This window comes from Bombina bombina, chromosome 9, assembly GCF_027579735.1.
Source record: "Bombina bombina isolate aBomBom1 chromosome 9, aBomBom1.pri, whole genome shotgun sequence".
Classification (NCBI taxonomy): Eukaryota; Metazoa; Chordata; class Amphibia; order Anura; family Bombinatoridae; genus Bombina; species Bombina bombina.
Window position 1 is genome coordinate 11,273,717 of NC_069507.1, and position 21,197 is coordinate 11,294,913.

The 21,197-nt window shown below is 38.2% G+C and overlaps 1 protein-coding gene across 1 annotated transcript in view; it reads left to right on the forward strand.

Annotated features, from left to right (window-relative positions):
- The window catches only part of PIK3AP1 (phosphoinositide-3-kinase adaptor protein 1), a 399,421-nt gene that overhangs the window by 61,186 nt on the left and 317,038 nt on the right, over positions 1–21,197 (forward strand). The window contains exon 2 of the mRNA XM_053691876.1: positions 17,735–18,142. Within this exon, the coding sequence (XP_053547851.1) occupies positions 17,735–18,142 (408 nt within the window). The remainder of the gene's footprint in view (positions 1–17,734; positions 18,143–21,197) is intronic.

The window sequence follows — 21,197 nt, forward strand, 5'->3', positions numbered from 1 at the left end:
GTTATTTTGACGGACTGGTTAAGTTCAGTCTGTAGACATACGATATGTAATACACATTATTTGTGCTTTTTGACTTCCTTTTGAGATAACACCTTATATTGGTGGACTGTATTATCATGTCGTATTGTATAAATAACGATGTTGTACTCATTGTTGGATAAAATAAAATACTTAAAAAAAAAAAAAACACACCCTAGTGATTTATTAGGGAACATGTGGATAAAACAAACCCTATTGATTTATTGGGAAACGTGTGGATAAAACAAACCCTATTGATTTATTGGGGAACATGTGGATAAAACAAACCCTAGTGATTTATTAGTGAACATGTGGATAAAACAACAAAACCTACGCCTAGATTTAGAGTTCTGCGGCCAAAGGGGTGCGTTAGCTACGGGTGTATTTTTCCCCCCGCACCTTTTAAATACCACTGGTATTTAGAGTTCACAGAAGGGCTGTGTTAGGCTCCAAAAAGGGAGCGTAGAGCATAATTTACCGCCACTGCAACTCTAAATACCAGCGGTGCTTACGGACGCGGCCAGCTTAAAAAAACGTGCTCGTGCACGATTCCCCCATAGGAAACAATGGGGCAGTTTGGGCTGAAAAAAAACCTAACACCTGCAAAAAAGCAGCGTTCAGCTCCTAACGCAGCCCCATTGTTTCCTATGGGAAAACACTTCCTAAGTCTGCACCTAACACCCTAACATGAACCCCGAGTCTAAACACCCCTAACCTTACACTTATTAACCCCTAATCTGCTGCCGCCGCTATCGCTGACCCCTGCATATTATTTTTAACCCCTAATCTGCCGCTCCGTACACCGCCGCAACCTAAGTTATCCCTATATACCCCTAATCTGCTGCCCCTAACCCCCGCCGACCCCTATATTATATTTATTAACCCCTAATCTGCCGCCCCCAACGTCGCCGCCACCTACCTACAATTATTAACCCCTAATCTGCCGACCGGACCTCACCGCTACTATAATAAAGTTATTAACCCCTAATCCGCCTCACTCCCGCCTCAAAAAACCCTATAATAAATAGTATTAACCCCTAATCTGCCCTCCCTAACATCGCCGACACCTAACTTCAAGTATTAACCCCTAATCTGCCGACCGGACCTCGCCGCTACTCTAATAAATGTATTAACCCCTAAAGCTAAGTCTAACCCTAACACTAACACCCCCTAAATTAAATATAATTTAAATCTAACGAAATAAAATAAATCTTATTAAATAAATTAATCCTATTTAAAGCTAAATACTTACCTGTAAAATAAACCCTAATATAGCTACAATATAAATAATAATTATATTGTAGCTATTTTAGGATTAATATTTATTTTACAGGCAACTTTGTATTTATTTTAACCAGGTACAATAGCTATTAAATAGTTAATAACTATTTAATAGTTACCTAGTTAAAATAATTACAAAATTACCTGTAAAATAAATCCTAACCTAAGTTACAATTAAACCTAACACTACACTATCAATAAATAAATTAACTATCTACAATTATCTACAATTAAATCAACTAAACTAAATTACAAAAAACAACAACACTAAATTACAAAAAATAAAAAAAGATTACAAGAATTTTAAACTAATTACACCTACTCTAAGCCCCCTAAAAAAATAACAAAGCCCCCCAAAATAAAAAAATGCCCTACCCTATTCTAAAATAAAAATTTTAAAGCTCTTTTACCTTACCAGCCCTTAAAAGGGCCTTTTGCGGGGCATGCCCCAAAGAATTCTGCTCTTTTGCCTGTAAAAAAAAACATACAATACGCCCCCAACATTACAACCCACCACCCACATACCCCTAATCTAACCCAAACCCCCCTTAAATAAACCTAACACTAAGCCCCTGAAGATCTTCCTACCTTGTCTTCACCACGCCGGGTATCACCGATCCGTCCAGAAGAGGGTCCGAAGTCTTCCCCCTATCCGGCAAGAAGAGCTCCTCCAGAGGGTCCAAAGTCTTCATCCTATCCGGGCAGAAGAGGAGATCCTGACCGGCAGACATCTTCATCCAAACGGCATCTTCTATCTTCTTCCATCCGGCGCGGAGTGGGACCATCTTCAAGCAGCCGACGTGGAGCCATCCTTCTTCACCGACGGACTAACGATGAATGAAGGTTCCTTTAAGGGACGTAATCCAAGATGGCGTCCCTCGAATTCCGATTGGCTGATAGGATTCTATCAGCCAATCGGAATTAAGGTAGGAAAAATCTGATCAGCCAATCAGATTGAGCTCGCATTCTATTGGCTGATCGGAACAGCCAATAGAATGCAAGCTCAATCTGATTGGCTGATTGGATCAGCCAATCGGATTGAACTTGAATCTGATTGGCTGATTCAATCAGCCAATCAGATTATTCCTACCTTAATTCCGATTGGCTGATAGAATCCTATCAGCCAATTGGAATTCGAGGGACGCCATCTTGGATGACATCCCTTAAAGGAACCTTCATTCGTCGTTAGTCCGTTGGTGAAGAAGGATGGCTCCGCGTCGGCTGCTTGAAGATGGTCCCGCTCCGCGCCGGATGGAAGAAGATAGAAGATGCCGCTTGGATGAAGATGTCTGCCGGTCCGGATCTCCTCTTCTACCCGGATAGGATGAAGACTTTGGACCCTCTGGAGGAGCTCTTCTTGCCGGATAGGAGGAAGACTTCGGACCCTCTTCTGGACGGATCGGTGATACCCGGCGTGGTGAAGACAAGGTAGGAAGATCTTCAGGGGCTTAGTGTTAGGTTTATTTAAGGGAGGTTTGGGTTAGATTAGGGGTATGTGGGTGGTGGGTTGTAATGTTGGGGGGTATTGTATGGTTTTTTTTTACAGGCAAAAGAGCAGAATTATTTGGGGCATGCCCCGCAAAAGGCCCTTTTAAGGGCTGGTAAGGTAAAAGAGCTTTAAAATTTTTATTTTAGAATAGGGTAGGGCATTTTTTATTTTGGGGGGCTTTGTTATTTTTTTAGGGGGCTTAGAGTAGGTGTAATTAGTTTAAAATTCTTGTAATTTTTTTTATTTTTTGTAATTTAGTGTTTTGTTTTTTTTGTAATTTAGTGTTTGTTTTTTTGTAATTTAGTTTAGTTGATATTATTGTAGATAATTGTAGATCGTTTATTTAATTTATTTATTGATAGTGTAGTGTTAGGTTTAATTGTAACTTAGGTTAGGATTTATTTTACAGGTAATTTTGTAATTATTTTATCTAGGTAGCTATTAAATAGTTATTAACTATTTAATAGCTATTGTACCTGGTTAAAATAAATACAAAGTTGCCTGTAAAATAAATATTAATCCTAAAATAGCTACAATATAATTATTATTTATATTGTAGCTATATTAGGGTTTATTTTACAGGTAAGTACAGGTAGCCCTCAGTTTACGCCGGGGTTAGGTTCCAGAAGGAATGGTTGTAAATTGAAACCGTTGTAAATTGAAACCCAGTTTATAATGTAAGTCAATGGGAAGTGAGGGAGTTAGGTTCCAGGCCCCTCTCAAAATGGTCATAAGTAACACCTAATACATTATTTTTAAAGCTTTGAAATGAAGACTTTAAATGCTAAACAGCATTATAAACCTAATAAAATAATCACACAACACAGAATATATAATTAAACTAAGTTAAATGAAAAAAAACATTTGCTAAACACCATTATAAACCTAATAAAATAATCACACAACACAGACTTCACTTGCATTTTTCTGCAAACAGTTCTTTCTATGCATTCCAATCTGCACTGATTTATAGACAGGAAGATCTTGTTCCTTTGAAATCTGCTTGATAGCTCAGGTCTGGTTAAACTGATTAATTTCAGCTTGCTTGGCTTTGCTGCAACACAAGTGGACAACTCCACCTAATGGCTATTTTAATAAATGCACTGCTTCTCAATGCTTTTCAATAGCAGTCACATGACTGGAAAAAAAGGTTGTTATTCTGAAACGGTGTAAATTGAACCGTTGTAAAACGAGGGCCACGTGTATTTAGCTTTAAATAGGATTAATTTATTTAATAAGAATTATTTTATTTTGTTAGAATAAAATTATATTTAATTTAGGAGGGTGTTAGTGTTAGACTTAGCTTTAGGGGTTAATACATTTATTAGAGTAGCAGCGAGGTCCAGTTGGCAGATTAGGGGTTAATACTTGAAGTTAGGTGTTGGCGATGTTAGGGAGGGCAGATTAGGGGTTAATACTATTTATTATAGGGTTTTTGAGGCGGGAGTGAGGCGGATTAGGGGTTAATAACTTTATTATAGTAGCGGTGAGGTCCGGTCTGCATATTAGGGGTTAATAATTGTAGGTAGGTAGCGGCGACGTTGGGGGGGGCAGATTAGGGGTTAATAAATATTATGTAGGGGTCAGTGATGTTAGGGGCAGCAGATTAGGGGTACATAGGGATAATGTAGGTTGCGGCGGTGTGCGGTCGGCAGATTAGGGGTTAAAAAAAATTAATAGAGTGGCGGCGATGTGGGAGGGCCTCGGTTTTGGGGTACATAGGTAGTTTATGGGTGTTAGTGTACTTTACAGCACAGTAGTTAAGAGCTTTATGAACCGGCGTTAGCCCAGAAAGCTCTTAACTCCTGGCTTTTTTCTGTGGCTGGAGTTTTGTCATTAGATTTCTAACACTCACTTCAGCCAAGACTCTAAATACCAGCGTTAGAAAGATCCCATTGAAAAGATAGGATACGCAATTGGCGTAGGGGGATCTGCGGTATGGAAAAGTCGCGGCTGGAAAGTGAGCATTAGACCCTTTCATGACTGACTCTAAATACCAGCGGGCGGTAAAAACCAGCGTTAGGACCCCCTAATGCTGGTTTGGACGGCTAACACAGAACTCTAAATCTAGGCGCTAGTGATTTATTGGTGAATATGTGGATAAAACAAAACCTAGTGATTTATTGGTGAATATGTGGATAAAACCAACCCTAGTGATTTATTGGTGAACATGTGGATAGAACAAACCCTAGTGATTTATTGGGGAACATGTGGATAGAACAAACCCTACACCTAGATTACGAGTCTTGCTTTAGCCCTAAAAAGCAGCGTTGAGAGGTCCCAACGCTGCTTTTTAACACAAGCTGGTATTACGAGTCAGGCGGTGTGCCGCTCACTTTTTTTCCGTGATTTTAGCATATCGCAAATCCCCTTACGTCAATTGCGTATCCTATCTTTTTAATGGGATTTTCCTAATGCCGGTATTACGATCGCTGGAAAAAGTGAGTGGTACACCATCTCCTGTCAAGACTCCTACCGTATTTAAAAGTCAGTAGTTAAGAGTTTTATGGGCTAACGCTGTAGCATAAAACTCTTAACTAAAGTGCTAAAAAGTACACTAACACCCATAAACTAACTATTAACCCCTAAACCGATGCCCCCCACATCGCAAACACTTAAATCAAATTTTCAACCCCTAATCTGCCGACCAGACATCGCCGCCACTTTAATAAATATATTAACCCCTAAACCGCCGCACTCCTGCCTCGCAAACACTAGTTAAATTTTATTAACCCCTAATCTGCCGTCCCTAACATCGCCAACACCTACCTACAATTATTAAACCCCAAACATCAGCGCTACTATATTAAATGTATTAACCCCTGAACCTAAGTCTAACCCTAACCCTAACACCCCCTAACTTAAATCTAATTTAAATAAATCTAAATAAAATTGCTATTATTAAATAAATTATTCCTATTTAAAACTAAATACTTACCTATAAAATAAACCCTAAGATAGCTACAATATAACTAATAGTTTCATTGTAGCCATCTTAGGGTTTATTTTTATTTTACAGGCAAGTTTGTATTTATTTTAACTAGGTAGAATAGTTATTAAATAGTTATTAACTATTTACTAACTACCTAGCTAAAATAAGTACAAATTTACCTGTAAAATAAATCTTCACCTAAGTTACAATTACACCTAACACTACACTATAATTAAATTCATTACCTAAACTAACTACAATTAAATACAATTAAAAATTAAATAAACTAAATAACGGAAAAAAACACTAAATTACAGAAAATTAACAAGAAATTACAAATTTTTAAACTAATTACACCTAATCAAAATAAAAAAGCCCCCCAAAATAAAAAAAATCCCTAACCTATACTAAATTACAAATAGCCCTTAAAAGGGCCTTTTGCGGGGCATTGCCCTAAAGTAATCAGCTCTTTTACCTATAAAAAAAAATACAATACCCCCCAACATTAAAACCCACCCAAACCTACTCTAAAACCCACCCAATCCCCCCTTAATAAAACCTAGCACTAACCCCCTGAAGATCACCCTACCTTGAGACGTCTTCACCCAGCCGGGCACAAGTGGACATCCAGACCGGCAGAAGTCTTCATCCAGGCGGCATCTTCTATCTTCTTCCATCCGGAGAGGAGCAGGTCCATCTTGAAGACATCCAATGCGGAGCGTCCTCTTCCATCCGACGGCGACTGAAGAATGAAAGTTCCTTTAAATGACGTCATCCAAGATGGCGTCCCTTCAATTCCGATTGGCTGATAGAATCCTATCAGCCAATCGGAATTAAGGTAGAAAAAATCCTATTTGCTGATGCAATCAGCCAATAGAATAGAGCTTGCATTCTATTGGCTGATTGCATCAGCAAATAGGATTTTTCCTACATTAATTCCGATTGGCTGATAGGGTTCTATCAGCCAATCAGAATTGAAAGGACGCCATCTTGGATGACGTCACTTAAAGGAACCTTCATTCTTCAGTCGCCGTCGGATGGAAGAGGATGCTCCGCGTCGGATGTCTTCAAGATGGACCCACTCCGCTCCGGATGGAAGAAGATAGAAGATGCCGCCTGGATGAAGACTTCTGCCGGTCTGGATGTCCTCTTCTGGCCGGATCGGATGAAGACTTCTGCCCCTATGGAGGTCCACTTGTGCCCAGCTGGGTGAAGATGTCTCAAGGTAGGGTGATCTTCAGGGGATTAGTGTTAGGTTTTATTAAGGGGGGATTGGGTAGGTTTTAGAGTAGGGTTGGGTGTGTGGGTGGTGGGTTTTAATGTTGATGGGGGTATTGTATTTTTTTTTACAGGTAAAAGAGCTGATTACTTTGGGGCAATGCCCCGCAAAAGGCCCTTTTAAGGGCTATTTGTAATTTAGTATAGGGTAGGGAATTTTTTTATTTTGGGGTTTTTTTTTATTTTATTAGGGGGATTAGATTAGGTGTAATTAGTTTAAAAATTTGTTATTTCTTTTTTATTTTCTGTAATTTATTGCTTTTTTTCCCGTAATTTAGTTTATTTAATTTAATTGCAATTAATTGTAGTTAGTTTAGGTAATTAATTTAATTATAGTGTAGTGTTAGGTGTAATTGTAACTTAGGTTAGGATTTATTTTACAGGTAAATTTGTACTTATTTTAGCTAGGTAGTTATAAAATAGTTAATAACTATTTAATAACTATTCTACCTAGTTAAAATAAATACAAAGTTGCCTGTAAAATAAAAATAAACCCTAAGATGGCTACAATGTAACTATTAGTTATATTGTAGCTATCTTAGGGTTTATTTTATAGGTAAGTATTTAGTTTTAAATAGGAATAATTTATTTAATAATAGCAATTTTATTTAGATGTATTTAAATTTTATTTAAGTTAGAGGGGTGTTAGGGTTAGACTTAGGTTTAGGGGTTAATAAATTTATTATAGTGGCGGCGACGTTGGCGGCTGCAGATTAAGGGTTAATAAATTTAATATAGTTGCCGCAACATGGGGGGGCAGATTAGGGGTTAATAAATATAATATAGGCGTCGGCGATGTTGGGGGCAGCAGATTAGGGGTTCATTAGTATAATGTAGGTGGTGGCGGTGTCCGGAGCGGCAGATTAGGGGGTTAATAAATATAATGTAGGTGTCTGCGATGTCGGGGGTGGCAGATTAGGGGTTAATAAGTGTAAGATTAGGGGTGTTTAGACTCGGGGTTCATGTTAGGGTGTTAGGTGTAGACGTAAAATGTATTTTCCCATAGGAAACAATGGGGCTGCGTTAGGAGCTGAACGCTGCTTTTTTGCAGGTGTTAGTTTTTTTTTTTCAGCCAGCTCAGCCCCATTGTTTCCTATGGGGAAATTATGCACGAGCACGTTTAGCCAGCTCACCGCTACCGTAAGCAGCGCTGGTATTACAGTGAGATGTGGAGCAAAATTTTGCTCAACGCTCACTTTTCTGAGGCTAACGCCAGCTTGCAGAAAACTCATAATACCAGCGTTGTCTTAAGTGAGCGGTGAGAAAAAAAGTCTTGTTAGCACCGCACAGCCTTACCGACAAAAACTCGTAATCTACCTGCTAGTTTTTTATTGGTGAACGTGTGGATAAAACAAACCCTAGTGATTTATTAGTGAACATGTGTATAAAACAAACCCTAGTGATTTATTGGGGAACATGTGGATAGAACAAACCCTAGTGATATATTGGGGAACACGTAGATAGAACAAACCCTAGTGATTTATTGGAGAACATGTGGATTGAAAAAACCCTAGTGATTTATTAGTAAACGTGGATAAAACAAACTCTAGTGATTTATTGGTGAACATGTGGATAGAACATACCCTAGTGATTTATTGGTGAACACGTAGATAGAACAAACCCTAGTGATTTATTAGTGAACATGTGGATAAAACAAACCCTAGTGATTTATTGGTGAACATGTGGATAAAACAACGCCTAGTGATTTATTAGGGAACACGTAGATAGAAAAAACCCTAGTGATTTATTAGCGAACATGTGGATAAAACAAACCCTAGTGATTTATTGGTGAACGTTTGAATAAAACAAAGCCTAGTGATTTATTGGTGAACATGTGGATAAATCAAACCATAGTGATTTATTGTGAACATGTGGATAAAACAACAAAACCTAGTGATTTATTGGGAGCGTGTGAATAAAACAAACCCTAGTGATTTATTGGTGAATGTGTGGATAAAACAAACCATAGTGATTTATTGGTGAACATGTGGATATAACAACAAAACCTAGTGATTTATTGGGGAATGTGTGAATATAACAAACCCTAGTGATTTATTGGTGAACGTGTGGATAAAACAAACCCAAGTGATTTATTGGTGAACATGTGGATAAAACAAACCCTAGTGATTTATTGGTGAACGAGTGGATAGAACAAACCCTAGTGATTTATTAGTGAACATGTGGATAAAACAAACCCTAGTGATTTATTGGTGAATATGTGGATAAAACAAACCCTAGTGATTTATTTGGGAACGTGTGGATAAAACAAAGCCTAGTGATTTATTACTGAACATGTGGATAAAACAAACCCCAGTGATTTATTGGGGAACATGTGGATAAAACAAACCCTAGTGATTTATTGGGGAACATGTGGATGAAACAAACCCTAGTAATTTATTAGTGAACATGTGGATAAAACTAACCCTAGTAATTTATTAGTGAACATGTGGATAAAACGAACCCTAGTGATTTATTAGTGAACACGTGGATAAAACAAACCCTAGTGATTTATTGGGGAACATGTGGATGAAACAAACCCTAGTGATTTATTAGTGAACATGTGGATAAAACAAACCCTAGTGATTTATTGGTGAACATGTGGATAAAACACACCCTAGTGATTTATTGGGGAACATGTGGATAAAACAAAACCTATTGATTTATTAGTGAACATGTAGATAAAACAAAGCCTATTGATTTATTGGGAAATGTGTGGATAAAACAAACCCTAGTGATTTATTAGGGAACATGTGGATAAAACAAACCCTAGTGATTTATTGGGGAATGTGTGGATAAAACAAACCCTAGTTATTTATTGGTGAACATGTAGATAAAACAACAAAACCTAGTGATTTATTGGTGAATATGTGGATAAAACAAAACCTAGTGATTTATTGGTGAACATGTGGATAGAACAAACCCTTGTGATTTATTGGTGAACATGTGGATAGAACAAACCCTAGTGATTTATTGGGGAACATGTGGATGAAACAAACCCTAGTGATTTATTGGTGAACATGTGGATAGAACAAACCCTAGTGATTTATTGGGGAACATGTGTATAAAACAAACCCTAGTGATTTCTTGGGGGACATGTGGATAGAACAAACCCTAGTTTTTTATTGGGGAACGTGTGGATAAAACAAACCCTAGTGATTTGTTAGTGAACATGTGTATAAAACAAACCCTAGTGATTTATTGGTGAACATGTGGATAGAACAAACCCTAGTGATTTATTGGGGAATATGTAGATAGAACAAACCCTAGTGATTTATTGGGGAACACGTAGATAGAACAAACCCTAGTGATTTATTGGTGAACATGTGTATAGAACAAACCCTAGTGATTTATTGGTGAACACGTATGTCATGGATATTGGGCTGCAAGGGTTAAACTCCCACCCCCCTGCAACCTCACTGTCACGGATACCAGGCTGCAGGTGTTGAACTCTTACCCCCCTTTTTTGGTTGGAGTATAAGGTGACAGCCCAATTCAGTATTGCCTGTCCCAACCCCACCCCAGACTCAGAATGTTCGAGATTATTGCAACCTCCTGCTGTTATGTGTCTGTACATTCAGTCTAGGTGTGAGACACAGAGCAGGAGGTTACACACAGCACAAACAATCGAATGCTGAGACCTCCTGCTGTTATGTGCCTTTCTGTTATTGTATGAGTCATCCATTGTCCTTTTGTTATTAGAATCTTGTTTAACTAACCATTGTCTGATGTTTGTCTCATTGTATAATATTTGTTATAACTACCCCCCTTTTCTGTTGGAAATGTATAAAAGCTGTGTTTTCTGTGAAATAAAGCAGTTCTTACTTCACCTGAATGCTAGTCTGTCTAGTCATTTAGGTGGGCTCCTGCTAGAATCATTTTCTTGGGCTACATAGCTGGAGTCACCAGGGAAGAAGAAGGACCCATTAGGTGGAGCTACCCAGTTGGGGTAGCCGGGGTATCCGTCACAACGTAGATAGAACAAACCCTAGTGATTTATTAGTGAACATGTGGATAAAACAAACCCTAGAGATTTATTGGTGAACATGTGGATAAAACAACGCCTAGGGATTTATTGGGGAACACGTAGATAGTACAAACCCTAGTGATTTATTAGTGAACATGTCGATAAAACAAATCCTAGTGATTTATTGGGGAACATGTGAATAAAACAAAGCCTAGTGATTTATAGGTGAATATGTTGATAGAACAAACCCTAGTGATTTATTGGTGACCATGTAGATAAAACAAACCATAGTGATTTATTGTGAACATGTGGATAAAACAACAAAACCTAGTGATTTATTGGGGAACGTGTGAATAAAACAAACCCTAGTGATTTATTGGTGAATGTGTGGATAAAACAAACCATACGGCTAGATTTGGAGTTTTGTCGGTAACGACCCGAAAATCTAACGCCGGCTTTTTTCTGGCCGCACCATAAAAATAACTCTGGTATTGAGAGTCCACATAAAGGCTGCGTTAGGCTCCAAAAAAGGAGCGTAGAGCATTTTTAACGCAGCTTCAACTCTCGATACCAGAGTTGCTTACGCAAGCGGCCAGCCTCAAAAACGTGCTCGTGCACGATTCCCCCATAGGAAACAATGGGGCTGTTTGAGCTGAAAAAAAACCTAACACCTGCAAAAAAGCCGCGTTCAGCTCTTAACGCAGCCCCATTGTTTGCTATGCGGAAACACCTCCTACGTCTGCACCTAACACTTTAACATGTACCCCGAGTCTAAACACCCCTAACCTTACACTTATTAACCCCTAATCTACCGCCCCCGCTATCGCTGACACCTGCATATTATTATTAACCCCTAATCTGCCGCTCCGTAAACCGCCGCTACTTACATTATCCTTATGTACCCCTAATCTGCTGCCCCTAACACCGCCGACCCCTATATTATATTTATTAACCCCTAATCTGCCCCCCTCAATGTCGCCTCCACCTGCCTACACTTATTAACCCCTAATCTGCCGAGCGGACCGCACCGCTACTATAATAAAGTTATTAACCCCTAATCCGCCTCACTAACCCTATAATAAATAGTATTAACCCCTAATCTGCCCTCCCTAACATCGTCGACACCTAACTTCAATTATTAACCCCTAATCTGACGACCGGAGCTCACCGCTATTCTAATAAATGTATTAACCCCTAAAGCTAAGTCTAACCCTAACACTAACACCCCCCTAACTTAAATATAATTTACATCTAACGAAATTAATTATCTCTTATTAAATAAATTATTCCTATTTAAAGCTAAATACTTACCTGTAAAATAAATCCTAATATAGCTACAATATAAATTATAATTATATTATAGCTATTTTAGGATTAATATTTATTTTACAGGCAACTTTGTAATTATTTTAACCATGTACAATAGCTATTAAATAGTTAAGAACTATTTAATAGTTACCTAGTTAAAATAATTACAAAATTACCTGTAAAATAAATCCTAACCTAAGTTACAATTAAACCTAACACTATACTATCATTAAATTAATTAAATAAAATACCTACAATTACCTACAATTAAACCTAGCACTACACTATCAATAAATTAATTAAATACAATACCTACAAATAAATACATTTAAATAAACTAACTAAAGTACAAAAAATAAAAAAGAACTAAGTTACAAAAAATAAAAAAATATTTACAAACATAAGAAAAATATTACAACAATTTTAAACTAATTACACCTACTGATCGGAACAGCCAATAGAATGCGAGCTCAATCTGATTGGCTGATTGGATCAGCCAATCGGATTGAACTTGATTCTGATTGGCTGACTCCATCAGCCAATCAGAATATTCCTACCTTAATTCCGATTGGCTGATAGAATCCTATCAGCCAATCGGAATTCGAGGGACACCATCTTGGATGACGTCCCTTAAAGGAACCTTCATTCTTCAGTTGGACGTCGCCGGATGAAGATGGGTCCGCGTCGGAGGTCTTCAGGATGGAGCCGGTCCTCATCGGATGAAGATAGAAGATGCCGCTTGGAAGATGATGGTTGCCGGTCCGGATCTACTCTTCTTCCCGGATAGGATGAAGACTTTGGAGCCTCTTCTGGACCTCTTCAGCCACTGGATGATGGATCGCCAGCCCCCGCTTGGGTTGGATGAAGATTTTGGAGCCAGGACGGATCGGTGATACCTGGTGAGGTGAAGACAAGGTAGGATGATCTTCAGGGGCTTAGTGTTAGGTTTATTTAAGGGGGGTTTGGGTTAGATTAGGGGTATGTGGGTGGTGGGTTGTAATGTTGGGGGGGTATTGTATGTTTTTTTTACAGGCAAAAGAGCTGAACTTCTTGGGGCATGCCCCGCAAAGGGCCCTGTTCAGGGCTGGTAAGGTAAAAGAGCTTTGAACTTTAGTAATTTAGAATAGGGTAGGGCATTTTTTTATTTTGAGGGTCTTTGTTATTTTATTAGGGGGCTTAGAGTAGGTGTAATTAGTTTAAAATTGTTGTAATATTTTTCTTATGTTTGTAAATATTTTTTTATTTTTTGTAACTTAGTTCTTTTTTATTTTTTGTACTTTAGTTAGTTTATTTCATTGTAGTTATTTGTAGGAATTGTATTTAATTTATTTATTGATAGTGTAGTGTTAGGTTTAATTGTAGGTAATTGTAGGTATTTTATTTAATTAATTTAATGATAGTATAGTGTTAGGTTTAATTGTAACTTAGGTTAGGATTTATTTTACAGGTAATTTTGTAATTATTTTAACTAGGTAACTATTAAATAGTTCTTAACTATTTAATAGCTATTGTACATGGTTAAAATAATTACAAAGTTGCCTGTAAAATAAATATTAATCCTAAAATAGCTATAATATAATTATAATTTATATTGTAGCTATATTAGGATTTATTTTACAGGTAAGTATTTAGCTTTAAATAGGAATAATTTATTTAATAAGAGATAATTAATTTTGTTAGATGTAAATTATATTTAAGTTAGGGGGGTGTTAGTGTTAGGGTTAGACTTAGCTTTAGGGGTTAATACATTTATTAGAATAGCGGTGAGCTCCGGTCGTCAGATTAGGGGTTAATAATTGAAGTTAGGTGTCGACGATGTTAGGGAGGGCAGATTAGGGGTTAATACTATTTATTATAAGGTTAGTGAGGTGGATTAGGGGTTAATAACTTTATTATAGTAGCGGTGCGATCCGCTCGGCAGATTAGGGGTTAATAAGTGTAGGTAGCTGGCGGCGACGTTGTGGGGGGCAGATTAGGGGTTAATAAATATAATATAGGGGTCGGCGGTGTTAGGGGCAGCAAATTAGGGGTACATAAGTATAACGTAGGTGGCGGTCGGCAGATTAGGGGTTAAAAAAATTTAATAGAGTGTCGGCGATGTGGGGGGACCTGGGTTTAGGGGTACATAGGTAGTTTATGGGTGTTAGTGTACTTTAGAGTACAGTAGTTAAGAGCTTTATAAACCGGTGTTAGCCCAGAAAGCTCTTAACTACTGACTTTTTTCCTGCGGCTGCAGTTTTGTCGTTAGATGTCTAACGCTCACTTCAGACACGACTCTAAATAACGGAGTTAGAAAGATCCCATTGAAAAGATAGGATACGCAATTGAAATAAGGGGATCTGCGGTATGGAAAAGTCGCGGCTGAAAAGTGAGCGTTAGACCCTATTTTGAGTGACTCCAAATACCGGAGGTAGCCTAAAACCAGCGTTAGGAGCCTCTAACGCTGGTTTTCATGGCTAACGCCAAACTCCAAATCTAGGCCATAGTGATTTATTGTGAACATGTGGATAAAACAACAAAACCTATTGATTTATTGGGGAAAGTGTGAATAAAACAAACCCTAGTGATTTATTGGTGAACGTGTGGATAAAACAAACCCTAGTGATTTATTGGTGAACGTGTGGATAAAACAAACCCTAGTGATTTATTGGTGGACGAGTGGATAGAACAAACACTAGTGATTTATTAGTGAATGTGTGGATAGAACAAATCCTAGTGATTTATTGGGGGACATGTGGATAGAACAAACCCTAGTGATTTATTGGGGAACATGTGGATAGAACAAACCCTAGTGATTTATTGGGGAACACATGGATAGAACAAACCCTAGTGATTTATTGGGGAACATGTGGATAGAACAAACCCTAGTGATTTATTGGGGAACGTGTCAAAAAAACAAACCCTAGTGATATATTGGTGAACATGTGGATAAAATAAACCCTAGTGATTTATTGGGGAACATGTGGATAGAACAAATCCTAGTGATTTATTGGGGAATGTGTCAATAAAACAAACCCTAGGGATTTATTGGTGAACATGTGGATAAAACAAACCCTAGTGATTTATTGGTGAACATGTGGATAAAACAACGCCTAGGGATATATTGGGGAACACGTAGATAGAACAAACCCTAGTGATTTATTAGTGAACATGTGGATAAAACAAATCCTAGTGATTTATTGGGGAACGTGTGAATAAAACAAAGACTAGTGATTTATTGGTGACCATGTAGCTAAAACAAACCATAGTGATTTATTGTGAACATGTGGATAAAACAACAAAACCTAGTGATTTATTGGGGAAAGTGTGAATAAAACAAACCCTAGTGATTTATTGGTGAACGTGTGGATAAAACAAACCCTAGTGATTTATTGGTGAACGTGTGGATAAAACAAACCCTAGTGATTTATTGGTGAACGAGTGGATAGAACAAACACTAGTGATTTATTAGTGAACGTGTGGATAGAAAAAACCCTAGTGATTTATTGGGGACATGTGGATAGAACAAATCCTAGTGATTTATTGGGGAACATGTGGATAGAACAAACCCTAGTGATTTATTGGGGAACACATGGATAGAACAAACCCTACTGATTTATTGGGGAACATGTGGATAGAACAAACCCTAGTGATTTATTGGGGAACGTGTCAATAAAACAAACCCTAGTGATATATTGGTGAACATGTGGATAAAACAAACCCTAGTGATTTATTGAGGAACATGTCGATAGAACAAATCCTAGTGATTTATTGGGGAACGTGTCAATAAAACAAACCCTAGTGATTTATTGGTGAACATGTGGATAAAACAAACCCTAGTGATTTATTGGGGAACGTTTAAATAAAACAAACCCTAGTGATTTATTGGTGAACATGTGGATAAAACAAACCCTAGTGATTTATTGGTGAACATGTGGATAAATCAAACCCTAGTGATTTATTGGGGAACGTGTGTATAGAACAAACCCTAGTGATTTATTAGTGAACACATGGATAGAACAAACCCTAGTAATTTATTGGTGAACGCGTGGATAGAACATACCCTAGTGATGTGGATAAATCAAACCCTAGTGATTTATTAGGGAACGTGTGGGTAAAATAAAACCTAGTGATTTATTGGTGAACATGTGGAAAAATCAAACCCTAGTGATTTATTGAAGAACGTGTGGATAGAACAAACCCTAGTGATTTATTAGTGAACATGTGGATAGAACAAACCCTAGTGATTTATTGGGGAAAACGTAGAGAGAACAAACCCTAGTGATTTATTAGTGAACATGTGGATAAAACAAACCCTAGTGATTTATTAGTGAACATGTGGATAAAACAAACCCTAGTGATTTATAACTGAACATGTGGATAAAACAAACACTAGTGATTTATTGGTGATCATGTGGATAAAACAAACCCTAGTGATATATTAGTGAACATGTGGATAAAACAAACCCTAGTGATTTATTGGGGAAGACGTAGATAGAACAAACCCTAGTGATTTATTGGGGAACGTGTCAATAAAACAGACCCTAGTGATTTATTGGTGAACATGTGGATAAATCAAACCCTAGGGATTTATTGGGGAACATGTGGATAAAACAAAACCTAGTGATTTATTGGGGAATGTGTGTATAGAACAAACCATAGTGATTTATTGGTGATCATGTGGATAAAACAAACCCTAGTGATATATTAGTGAACATGTGGATAAAACAAACCCTAGTGATTTATTGGGGAAGACGTAGATAGAACAAACCCTAGTGATTTATTGGGGAACGTGTCAATAAAACAGACCCTAGTGATTTATTGGTGAACATGTGGATAAATCAAACCCTAGGGATTTATTGGGGAACATGTGGATAAAACAAAACCTAGGGATTTATTGGGGAACGTGTCAATATAACAAACGCTAGTGATTTATTGGTGAACATGTAAATAAAACAAACATGTTAGTTATAAAATTACACAAAATAATATGAAATTGTTAATAATTGAGTGGATTAATTTAATGGCTCAGAAAACTCATCAAACTGAATGTAAAGCTTTTGCACAGGGACATCAAAGTGCAATAAGCTTATATTATATGGCAAATCTGACCCCTTGCAGAGGGTAAAGTTGTCACCTAACTGGTACCTAAGTAGCTTTATTCTATTATTTTGGGGCCAGAGTAAATAAAATATTATAATAGCAATAATACCAATGTTAAAACTGGCATAACTCCTAAACTGAGGTGGCTCAGGTGACCAGGCAATGCCACTGTCATAACTTAGGGATGGTAATTAGTGCTGATGTCCTATCTCAGGTATTTGGTTCTCCTATCCTAGTGATAATAGGTTAAACTGGAATGGGTATTTAGTACTGAACCCCTAGCTCAGGGTGGGTATTACTGGGCATTAAGGGCTTTGTGGAGAGGTGCATTCATTTGACTGACACTGTGACATGTAACATTATGTTTCTGCTGCTGTTGCAGGTGTTTATGACGTGATTATACTACATGGCCCCGATGCCAGAGAGTGGTGCCAGTATCTCCATGAAGTGTTTAAAATGTGTCTGGATTTCCAGGAGCTGGCAGTGAACAACTATGAGTTAGACTGTGATGACCCAATTCTAGCTGAAGCTGTCAACGCTTTCCAAAACTGCAAATGTATTTTTATCCTCTTATCTGGATACTTACTGGACAGTTTGAATAATAATGATGTCCTGGAAAGTGTTTATAGCTTCCTGAAGCCCCCAAACAAAGTGGTCTCCTTGTTCTGTGGAGTGACAGACTGCGAGGACTTAACACAATACTTTGAGGACTGGTCACAATGGAAGCATCTGTCCTCTGAAGATGATCCTGAAGATTATATCAGAGCTGTCAGAGACACCATTGCAGAAGGTAGGTGACAATTTGTAATCATTGCACATTATAGAGGGACATTATAGTCAAACTGTCTAACATGTATATGAAATTACTAAACGGGTTAAAATATTTTCTAATCATGAGTAAAGGTGCAATAAAATGACAGAATGCACAATATCCAAGTATCTATTGCTGGCAGGACAACACATGCAGTTAACAGTTGCTTTATTCAGCACAAAAATATCCATTAAAAAATACTCTAGAATATAATATGTAGAAATAGCAAATGAGTATTATGTCCCTAACTCCCTTTACATAAAATGCAATTTAGGCACAGAAAAAGCTTGTCCTGTTTGTCAACTATATGCGCTCTCCACCAGCCTTTCCAAATGAGGCCCATAATGCAATATTATCTTCTTGAGGAGCCAGCTAATGCCTTTTTAATACCAATCAAACAAATGTATACACTATTATATAAACAAACTTGAATTGAACATAATTTTAACAATATAAGTTCTACATAAACCATGGCCTAGACATTCAAAACCTCTCTGTTCAGGTGAGATATTCTAAAATGATTCTCCAGCACTGAGAGATCCTTAATGAAAAAGGCAGATTTTGCGTTGCTTCTTCAAGGGGCGTTCCCTGCATTTCTGTAAGTGAAGGAGAAACAATCCCAGTGTAATAAAGCACTGCAGGGCATTACAGATCTGCTGCAATTACACTTTGTGCTTTCTATTTTATATAAATTTACACTTCAGATTAAATTTTATTATATTGAAACTTTGCAATTTCTATTTTGTATATTATTTTGTATACAGCAGTGTATTTAGTGATTTTGCCTTCACAGTTTTTGTGTAATTTTGACATATAAGGATCATACTTTGTTTATTTGTGTGATTCTTTTAAAGATTAGATTGCACTTTGCATGTCTTTTATTTAAATTAAAACTGAAAAACAGTCAGCTTCAGTTTCCCAGAGAGCCTCTTTTACAAATTACATTGAACGTTGCATTCTATGGGCCAGATAATCAAACATTTTCTAATTTGGAGAGAGAATATAGTGCTGACTCTGGGATACAAACTTTTTACATAGGAGAGGGAATGCAACTGGAGAACCCGTGGGGCTGATATAAAGGCACCTATTTAACAAGGTCTGGCGGACCTGATCCGACCTCGCTGAATACGGAGAGCAATACGCTCTCCGTATTCAGCATTGCACCTGCAGACTCGCGGTCAATCGGCCGCCAGCAGGGGGTGTCAATCAACCCGATCGTACTTGATCGGGTTGAATTGCAGCGATGTCTGTCCGCCTGCTCAGATCAGGCGGCCAGGTTATGGAGCAGCTTCATAACTGGTGTTTCTGGCGACCCTGCAGGCTCTGAGCTTGCTAGATAGGCCCCAAAGGCTCAGTCTGCATGAATTACAAACTAAACCGAATGTAACTTGCTTTTGTCTATATTATTTTTCTGGTAGTTAAATACGTGTATTGTGAGCAAACGTCACCTGCATACCGCTGGTGAGACAAATCAGTGAGACCGGCTTGTTTAAAATGCTTACAAGATTTAAGATTTCACAAAACTTGTGAGAGAGCTTCAGACAGACCTTGGGAACTGCCCTGTCCCTCCCACTTTCTGAAATTGTCAGTTTATATTGGAGAAAATAAAAAGTGCAATGTAATTTGTAAATATACAAAGTTAAGTCCAGTATGTCCCAGCACCAAGATAACTCCTATTTAAGGGTTGCAGATGTGCAGGTGTGCAGGCTATTCAAGACCAGCACCATGGTCCAAATATACAATAATTCCAAAATAGCAGCACCACCAATTAGTAGTATAAAATATTCATTTATTTAAGCCATCATAGTAAAAAGACTGTCTTTATACTACTAATTGGTGGTGCTGCTATTCTACTTTTGTAAATATACAAAGTATGATCCTAAGTTACTAAAGTAACACAGAAACTTTCAAAACATACGGCTAGATTACGCTAAATTCCAGCTCACCGCTCATCTACAAACAACGCTGGTATTACAGGTTTTTACAAACCCGGAGTTAGCCTCTAAAAAGTGAGCGGAGAGCAAAATTTAGCCCCACACCTCACCTCAATACCAGTGCTGCTTACAGTATCGGAAATCTGGCTAAACGTGCTCGTGCACAATTTCCCCGTAGGAAACAATGGGGCAGATTCGGCTGAATCTTACCGCTCCCTTTAAACAACGCTGGTATTATGAGTTTTCTGCAAGCCGGCGTTAGCCTCTGAAAAGTGAGCATTGAGCAAAATTTAGCTCCACATCTCACCTCGATACCAGCGTTGCTTATGGTAGCGGTAAGCTGGCAAAACGTGCTCGTGCACGATTTCCCCATAGGAAACAATGGGGCTGAGTTGGCTGAAAAAAACCCATTGCCCCAAAGTAATCAGCTCTTTTACCTGTAAAAAAAAATACAATCCCCCCCCAACATTAAAACCCACCACCCACACACCCAACCCTACTCTAAAACCCACCCAATCCCCCCTTAATAAAACCTAACACTAACCCCTTGAAGATCACCCTACCTTGAGACGTCTTCACCCAACCGGGCACAAGTGGTCCTCCAGAGGGGCAGAAGTCTTCATCCAATCCGGGCAGAAGAGGACCTCCAGATGGCCAGAAGTCTTCATCCAGGCGGCATCTTCTATCTTCATCCATCTGGAGCGGAGCGGGTCCTTCTTGAAGCCAGCCGACGCAAAGCATCCATCCAGACTGACGACTACCAGACGAATGACGGTTCCTTTAAATGACATCATCCAAGATGGCGTCCCTTGAATTCCGATTGGCTGATAGGATTCTATCAGCCAATCGGAATAAAGGTAGGAAAAATCCTATTGGCTGATGCAATCAGCCAATAGAATTGAGCTTGCATTCTATTGGCTGATTGGAACAGCCAATAGAATGTGAGACCAATCCTATTGGCTGATTGCATCAGCCAATAGGATTTTTTCTACCTTAATTCTGATTGGCTGATAGAATTCTATCAGCCAATCGGAATTGAAGGGACGCCATCTTGGATGACGTCACTTAAAGGTACCATCATTTAGTGTTAGTCATCGGAA